General features: G+C 45.3%; 2 protein-coding genes and 1 pseudogene across 2 annotated transcripts; 2 read left to right on the plus strand and 1 right to left on the minus strand.

Annotated features, from left to right (window-relative positions):
- Nucleotides 1–636: 636 nt before the first annotated feature.
- On the minus strand, nucleotides 637–1,909 carry LOC147420809 (mitogen-activated protein kinase 15 pseudogene; annotated as a pseudogene).
- A 171-nt stretch (nucleotides 1,910–2,080) lies between these two features.
- Nucleotides 2,081–5,920, plus strand: LOC147420810 (pentatricopeptide repeat-containing protein At2g39620-like). The gene is made up of 2 exons (XM_086505205.1): nucleotides 2,081–2,584; nucleotides 2,663–5,920. The coding sequence occupies exon 2, from the start codon at nucleotides 2,774–2,776 to the stop codon at nucleotides 5,636–5,638; it is 2,865 nt and encodes a 954-aa protein (XP_086361331.1). The 5' UTR covers nucleotides 2,081–2,584; nucleotides 2,663–2,773; the 3' UTR covers nucleotides 5,639–5,920.
- A 708-nt stretch (nucleotides 5,921–6,628) lies between these two features.
- On the plus strand, nucleotides 6,629–8,317 carry LOC147420811 (uncharacterized). The gene is made up of 2 exons (XM_086504585.1): nucleotides 6,629–6,839; nucleotides 6,980–8,317. Exons 1-2 carry the CDS (start codon nucleotides 6,629–6,631, stop codon nucleotides 7,624–7,626), a joined length of 858 nt encoding a protein of 285 aa, XP_086360711.1. The 3' UTR covers nucleotides 7,627–8,317.
- Nucleotides 8,318–8,783: the final 466 nt, after the last annotated feature.

The following is an 8,783-nucleotide window of genomic DNA, read 5'->3' on the forward strand; positions in this document are numbered from 1 at the left end:
ACAAACTATCATCATTTGACCTTTTAAAGGCAACAAAATTTCCATTGTTGTAGGTGCTAGATACCCCGCCTAAAAGGTTAGGCATCAATAGTTGCTAAGTTCAAAAGCTTTTAAACATGATGCTCCATATGTGCGTCGTTATCCTACAGCCTTCCAAAACCAGCTACCCCCTTGAGTCGAAACCTCTTGTCCACTCTCCATGGATGGGCTGGATTTCTCCATGCAGTGTATACCAAAAACCTTTTTAGGAACCAGTGGAAAAAAGGAGAGCTTTGAAAATCTACCATTTTTAAAAGAAACTAAGCTGGTTTTTATTGGTTTTTACACTGAAATCCTCAAAATTTTGACAGTTTTCTTCAAGGCGGCCCTCAAAACTAATTGGGAATTTTCAATTTTTGTCCTTTAAAAATACACTAAAGACCGGTTTTCTTTGAACACTGCCTCCATGTTGGACGATCGCCGATAGAAGCCCTCAATAATGGTCAAAATTATCAAATGTCTTAAGACTTATATATGACTGGTTCAGCACGGACACAATCTGGGCACTAGCTATGACCAAGGATAGGGTCTCAGTTGGAAAGGAAAAGTAGAAAGAGGGGGGCGGTACCTTGACCTTGGGCCGCCGCCAGCACGCTCTCAAAGTTCTCCAATCTTGCGGACAGTATCGTGCTTCCCCGGGAAAAGAGGCTTTCCAGTCAGCAGCTCCGCAAAAATGCATCCAATGCTCCATATGTCTATTGTAGTAGTGTACTGCAAATTAATCGATCAGTCTTTGCATAGAAAGAACCACAAAGTTCTGGAGCCCGATACCATCTTGTTGCAACATAGTCTGTCCAAAAAATGGCAGATGACAAGCCAGTGAATGTGAGTCCAGCTAATCCAAAATCAAATAATTTGAGCTTGCAATCAGAGTTAGCCAAAACATTCTTTGGCTTCAAATCGCAATGAAATATGCTAGCTGAATGAATAAATTTCAGGGCCCACAGAAGCTGGTACAAGAAGAACTGGAAATGCTTGTGTGAGGTCATCATTAGCTTTGATGACCTGGTAAATTTCAGCTTCTATTAGCTCAAAAACCACATGAATGTCTTTGAAATCACGAGGAGAAGGGGGTAGAACAATGTCAAGATGTTGCATGAATCGAAGGATTTTGATCTCTATGAGTATTCAAATAGCATCAGAAACATGCTCGAATATATCATTTATCTTCTTAATGGCAACTTTCTCTCCAGTGTATGTGTCAATTGCCAAGCACAGAAGCCCATAGCTGCCCTTTCCAATGACTTCCAGGAGTTGGTAGCGATTCACTTCACCATATTCAGTAAAGAAGTCCTTAACCATCATAAGATTTATTCTATAAAGGCTTGCAAGCTAGTTCATGTAGACGTGGAAGTCGTGGAAGTCCCCTCAAAGATTACTATGAGCTATGCGACTTGGACGATATGAAGTAACCGTGTTTTTCGATAATGCTCAAGTCATCCTAGGCCTCCAGCTCAACTCATGAACAAGCACAATGCACAAATCCATAAATTCAAACCTGCAAAGCCCTTATTGTGCATGCAAGTGAAGTCTCTCCTACAAATTCTTGATCTACTCAAAAGTTTTCAAAGTCCTCTGCAAACTCTCATGTCTTCCTTTGACTGACTGACACGCACAGATAATTCTGTTGATGACTAAAAGCTCTCTCTCGAATCTACCTTGCTAAGCAAGCATATAATGTTTGTGGAGCTTCTGCAAGGCCAAACCTGTGTTTTCTTGCTGAGGCGAGCCCAACTGATCGAAACCCAAATCTGTATATTGCATACAAGGACCGCAAAGGTAGAATGGATGAGAGATCAAGGCTGGAACACCACAGGATTGGCTGTGGCACAACTGAAGGAGGCTCCTCTAGGAAGGGCCTCAGTTTCATCAAGGCGCACGGTTGGACATGATGTTCAGTGGAGGGGCATAGCTACCCCCACCCCCCCCCCCCCCCCCCCCCCCCCCCCCCCCCCCCCCCCCCCCCCTTCTTTCTCTCTCTCTCTCTCTCTCTCTCTCTCTCTCTCTCAACTAGACCACTGCTTTTCCTGCGGTTGCCTTTGCTTGAATCTCCACTATTAGGCTTGGATTTCTGTGCAGTGCCCGTCCACCCTTTCTTTCGGTTTCCCCTTCAAGTGAAGTGATTCCAGGTGGCCTGCTGGAAGGACTACTTCTCCTTCCAGCGTTCTCCAAAACGCTATTACATAATCAAGGTAAAGAATCAGTCGACTTCTTTTGCAATCACTGAGGCATGAGAAGACCACGCAGAAGATATAAACGAATTAAAAGAATCCGTCGCCTTCGCTGATCCTCCCTCCATGTGACGCGTGAGGCTAATTCTTCACTGTCGCTCGCGAGCTATTGAGTTCTAGGAAGTCCAATGAAGACTACAGAATTTCTCTTGGGATGCTGCCCAAGGGCTGGTGAAGAAGGGAGAGTTTCATCAAGGGCTCTTGCTTGCCTCCCAAATCATCCCATGCATCACCCATGGCCTTGCATCTGGACCGCCACCATCGCCCACCCTTGCCATATGTTGACGTTGCTTATACGCAGGGCATTGTTTAAGGTAAGTTCTTTTTCACTATGCAGATACTTTTTTACGGTCCTCTTCTTGACTAGCTGGGTTTCCGCCGTGCTTAAGCAGAAAACTAAGATGGGCCAGACTGATCCATATATGCGGATGCGCATGTGCTTGCTCGTATCCCTTCCTAGTCTCACATGATGAGTGTTGAACCTATCACACTACAAAAGTGTAATGCTCACAGAGGATTTGTTAGTATTGTTTGAACGAGTTGCCAGGTTACCCACTGCATATGACTTTATTTGCAGCTTACTTGTCTGCAGAAGAAGCAAGAATTCTACGCATGCCAAACAATTATGTACATATTTTCTTCACAATGATGATTTCAGAGCCAATGGAGACGTTGGAGATTACATGATGCCTACTCTTGTTGATTGTGGCAGTTTTGACATCGCCCAACAGGTGTTCAATGAGTTGCATCAGCCAAATGTTAACTCATGGACAGCTCTTGTGCATGGTTTCAATGATAGGGGCAAATTTGAACAAGCCCATGACGTTTTTCACAGAATGCATGCTGTCCATGTTCGATTAAGCTGTTATACATTTCAGGCCTTTGTGAAAACTTCTGTTGGTTTAAAGAACATTGAATTTGGTCAAGAGTTGCATACAGAGATTGTGAAAAGGGGACACGATTACAATCAAATTATTGGTGTCACTTTGATTGAGATGTATGTGAAGTGTGGGTCATATGCTGAAGCATGGGAGGTTTTGGAGAAGCTGCCTGCCCATGATGTAGTCTCATGGAACATACTTATCACGGATTATACTGATAATGGGCTTGGCAAGGAGGCTCTACACCTTTTCAAACTCTTGCAAGATACTCGCTTGTCGCCAGATGTGGTATCTCTGATTGGTAGTTTGAAAGCTTGTAGTATGGTTCAAGATGTGAATGCAGGCAGAGATATTCATAATTTTGCTATCAAACTTGGATTTGAGGGCAGTGTTATTATCAGCAACACACTGGTTGATATGTACATGAAGTGTGGCTCTCTTGAGGATGCTGAGAAAGTGTTTGATGTTATTACAATCCGGACTGTGGTTTCATGGAACGCTTTGTTGGCTGGCTACCTTGAGCATGGATGTGAGGAGGCATTGAGTTGCTTGGACAAGATGCAATCACAAGGTTTTTCATTTACGCATGTCACTGTTTCATGTGGATTAAGTTGTTGCAGCAGATTAGGAGATATCAATAGTGGTCACAATCTACACGCTGATATTGTTAAACTGGGCCTTGAGTCACATCCATCTGTTGGCAGCTCTTTGGTAGAAATGTACATGTCCATTGGCTGGCTTGATGAGGGGCAGCAAGTTTTCAACACACTGCGGGCCCACAATGTTGTTTCTTGGACTGCTCTTATCACTGGTTATGCAGAACATGGGCTGATAGAAGAAGCATTGGATAGCTTTACAACATTGTACTCTGAGAATGTGTCACCAGATGCTTCTCTATATGTATGCCTTATAGAATGCAGTTGCGCCACTAGGAGAACAGACAAAATCTTTCAAGTACATTGCGAGCTTGCCAAAGATGGACTGGAGTCAGATATGCGTGTTGCAAGCGCTTTGGTAGATACATATGCAACCATTGGCTTGCCTCTGGAAGCACAAAATGTGTTTGCTGACTTACCCGCTTGGCTAGCGCTCTCATGTAATGTCTCAGCATCATGGTATAGTAAACACAACCTTGGTGCTGAAAACTTTCTACTGCAAGTTGAAGAAATGCTCTTGAGTGGCGCGACTTTTCCTTCTTCAATGCTTGTTGGTAGCTTGAAGGTCTGTGCAAGTGTTGCAGCAATCGACACAGGCTGCAACATTCACATGAGGATTGTTAGTCTAGGACTTGAGAATGATTCTAGTCTTGGAGTTGCTTTGATTTCCATGTATGTAAAGTGTTGCTGTTTTGCCGAAGCGCATCATGTTCATGATGATGATCTTCTTATGAGATCAGTTTCTGCGTGGAATGCTATCATTTTAGGCCACAATGAATACTCTATGGCAGAGCAAGTGTTAGTCTGCCTGGAGAGAATGCAAATGGAAGGAGTAGATCTTAATGAGATCTCATGTTTGTGCGGCTTGAAAGCATGTGGTAACCTAGGAGATATTAGGAAAGGCTTGAAGCTACATGCAGGTATTTTGTGCGAAGGATTGGAGAGAGATTCTCTAGTTGGCAATTCTTTGGTGGCTATGTATGCCAAGCTTGGTTTGCTTGCCGAAGCATGGGAAGCTTTTCTTGAGTTGCCTGTAAAAGATGTTGTCTCATGGAATTCTCTTATGGCAGGTCACACAGAGCATGGGCTTGATGAGGAGGTGTTGAGTTGTTGGGAAAAAATGCAGGCTGAGTTCATCTCTCCTAATGCCATCTCCTTTGTGCTCAGCTTAAAAGCATGCAGTAGCTTATGTAGAGTGGACAAAGGCCTACTTTTCCATGGCGAGGTCATTGCCAAGGGGCTTGAAGGTAATACATTCATTAGAAAGGCTCTGCTGGACATGTATGCAAAATCCGGCTTGCTTGCAGAAGCTTTGGGAACTTTTAACAAGGAATCTGCTCAGAGTCTAGTCTTGTGGAATGCGCTGGTAAGCGGTTTTGCATGTTGTGGGCGATGCGATTTGATAAGACATGTGCTTGAGAGGATGCATGAGGAGGATGTGGAGCCCAACAAGCTTACATATTTGAACGTTCTTACTGTTTGTAGCCATGCAGGGTTGCTAGAGGAGGGGCAAATGTGTTTTCAGCTGCTGCACACAAATTATCGCTTCTTTCTGATTCATGAACATTACAACTGTATAATTGATCTACTTGGCCGTGCAGGCCAGCTCAACACGGCCGTCGCTGTGCTCGAGCTGCTGCCTTTTCAACCTGATCTTGTGACTTGGCATGTTATATTAGGTGCTAGTCGGAAGTGGAGGAACCTAGAACTTGGTAGGCATGCCTTTGAAAGTGTGGTAGGGTTGAGCAGCAGAGAAATTGCATCCTACAAGCTAATGCTAAACATGTATGCAGAACTTGAGGACGACGAACAAGAATTGATTGAAATGTAAACAGGACAGTAGATGATGACTTCTGAATGAGCTTCGCACCTTTGCAGTGCCTGGTATCGTCGGGTTTCAATCCCCGTTTAGAGAGATCAGACCAAACAGTGAGTACGGCCAAACCCTGCCAAATTGCTGCAGGTACATCACTTTGGGATTCTTAAGGATTATACTGAGGTTGCCAAGAAATCTAGATTCAAGAAGCTTGCGTGTGTTTGTGTGTGTGTTTTTGAGAGAGAGAGAGAGAGAGAGAGAGAGAGAGAGAGAGAGAGAGAGAGAGATTTTCAAAAGCCAATTCTTGTAACTCAGGTAACAAGGGTTAGTAATGAGAAGGGGTGGCAGGCCTTGCCTGCTCTGCCTTTCTAGAAGCCTGACCCAGTACATTAACACTCTTAGGCAGGCATCTTCTTCCTTACTAGCCGTCCCACATAATGTACAAATACATGTTGCACATGCAATTCAGTCATGTGCTTTTGGATGTGCAGGCGGAGTATGATGATGTCTTTTTGGCGGCGAATGTGAGTGCTCATGCGACTTTGAATGCTGTTTAGGAGTATGTTTCTGTGCTGATCTGCTAGGGGAAGGTGGTGGTTGTATTCGAGCCCATGGTGGTGGATGAAGCGTGATTGGTATGGGTGGAGGACTATGTGGTTTTGTATGGGTTTTTGGTGGTTTTGGGTGCTGAAGGATGGTGTGGAATTTTTGGAGGAGAAGGATGTTTAGGTGTCGGGTGAGGAATGGAGGGCGAGTGGTGCTGCATTGTGGGAGGATAAGGAGGGTGATGTGATTGTGACGGTGGTGGGCTGTGGGGTTTTGGAGTAGTGGGCGGAGATGGTTGTACCCTCGGTGGTTTGATAGGGGGGGGATGGTGAGGATGAGAGGTAGATGGTGGTGGTTTAGGTGAAGTTGGTGGAGAACGATGAGTTTTTGGTGGCTTTGGTGAAGAAATGTTGTGTGATTTGTGTGGAGCGGGTGGAGTTGAATAATGAGGTGGTGAAGATGGGGCTGGAGTGGATTTTTTCGGTGGCGAGTGCGACGTGGGAGGTGAAGGTGTTGTTGTGGGAGGCGGTGGGTGATGCTTGGGATGGTGTTTGGGAGACGGTGGTGGGGGAGGTGAAGATGTTGATGGTGTTGGAGGAGGTGTGTGATGCTTGGGATGGTGTTTGGGGGAAGGTGGTGGGGGTGGTGCTGTTGGAGGCGGTGGGTGATGGTTGGGAGGGGAAGGAGTAGGAGGAGGAGGATGTTTTGTGAGTGGAGGGGAAGGTGATGATGGCAACGACGGAGGCAGGGGAGGTGATGATTTTGGAGTTGGCAATAGAGGAGGGGGAGGATGTCGATTCTTTATATGAGGAGGAGGAGGAAAAGGTGATGGCGGCGGCGGCGGTGGTGGAGGGGGGGGAGGTGGTAATGTTGGAGTTGGCAACGGAGGATGTCGATTCTTTATATGTTTTGGAGGAGGAGGAGGAGGAAAAGGTGATGATGGTGTAGAAGGGGGCGGAGATGGTGGTGGTGACAGAGAAGGGGGCGATGGAGGTGATAATGTTGGATTTGGCAATGGAGGAGGCGGAGGATGTCGATTTTTTATATGTTTCGGAGGAGGAGGAGGAGGAAAAGGTGATGGTGTAGGAGGGGGCGGAGATGGTGGTGGTGGCAGAGAAGGGGGCAGTGGAGGTGATAATGTTGGACTTGGCAACGGAGGAGGGGGAGGATGTCGATTCTTTATGTGTTTTGGAGGAGGAGGAAAAGGTGGTGTCAGTGGCAGTGGTGGAGGAGGGGGAGGTGATGATGGCAGAGGAGGTGACAATGTTGGAGTTGGTAGGGGAGGAGGGGGAGGATGTCGATTCTTTATACGTTTTGGAGGAGGAGTAAAAGGTGATGAAGGTGGCGGTGGCGGTGGCGGTGGCGGAGAAGGGGGCAGTGATGGCAGTGGCGGTGTTGTTGGAGGAGGGGGAGGTGAAGGTGTGGGGGGTGGCGGAAAGGGGGGGGGAGGAGGATGATGTTTAGTGTGTGGTTTATGTGGAGGAGGAGGTGATGGTGGAGGCGAAATGAGCAGAGGAGGTGGAAGAGGAGTTAAAGGTGGTGGAGGGGCAGTTACAACAAGCCATTGCAAATCAATGGCATTATCAGCCAATGCAGAAGAGTTTGGGTATGTGAGTGCAAGAACAAGAGAGAGACATATCACCCACAATGCCTCGTCCATGGAGATGGGACTTCTTGAGGTTATTACACCCAAACCCTTTGCACACAAGAGTGAGGGCAGCGAGCTATATAAGTGCAAGCCGTTTGAAAATCTCTACGAAGCAATCATTTCGAGCTCCTTAGTGGAAGGGTACTATTTGACCCACATGTCATCTATTTTCACACACGGCCTTATGCTATGCTCTTCGTTATCTTAACCCAGCTCGTGTCAAAAAACCTTTACTAAAAGCTTTCATCTTTTATAACTAGTCTCCCTATGGTCACATATGACAATGCATGACCTCATACCTCTCTCATGGCTACCCTTTCGATGAGCGGCGCACATGTGTTCGACCTTGCTCGATACAAGTCTCGCCAATGAAAATATGCAAAATCACTCAATGAAAATCTAGTTTTTACATGGGTTGATGAACAATCGTGGCGAGTGCTTCAAAATTTCTTTAATTTCTATATTTGTCCTTGAAGCAGAATCATGATGGTTTTATTTCTAAAACTTAATGCATGAAGAATTTTCACAGAGCTTTTTTGAGCCTTTTTTGAACCTCCTCTCTTGAAAATAATTTATATTTTCATTCTTAGTCATTACTATAAAGGACTGTCGGTAAAAAAAAAAAGGCAAAACAAGGTGATTTATAGAAGTGGTTGATGTACATGTAGGAGGTTGCAAGTCATGCAAGGTCTTATACCAACACATACATACACTCCGTGTGTGTTCTCGCAAGGTAAAGACCCAAGCTCAATTCCTAGCGGCATCCAAGTTATTCCGAATATCCCCTCTCCCAACACACAAACACACACACAAGAATCCCTGTCTCCTGTTGTGAATCAAATTCTAAAATCTAGTGGCTTCAAGTTGGATGCATTTTAGATCAAGATACTATCATTTCAAACATTTTCTTTTTGTTTGTTGATGTCTTTTCAAACATTTGCCCATGTCATTCAGCTTGGAAAACAT

This window comes from Adiantum capillus-veneris, chromosome 28, assembly GCF_014529385.1.
Source record: "Adiantum capillus-veneris isolate H3 chromosome 28, ASM1452938v2, whole genome shotgun sequence".
NCBI classification, from domain to species: Eukaryota; Viridiplantae; Streptophyta; class Polypodiopsida; order Polypodiales; family Pteridaceae; genus Adiantum; species Adiantum capillus-veneris.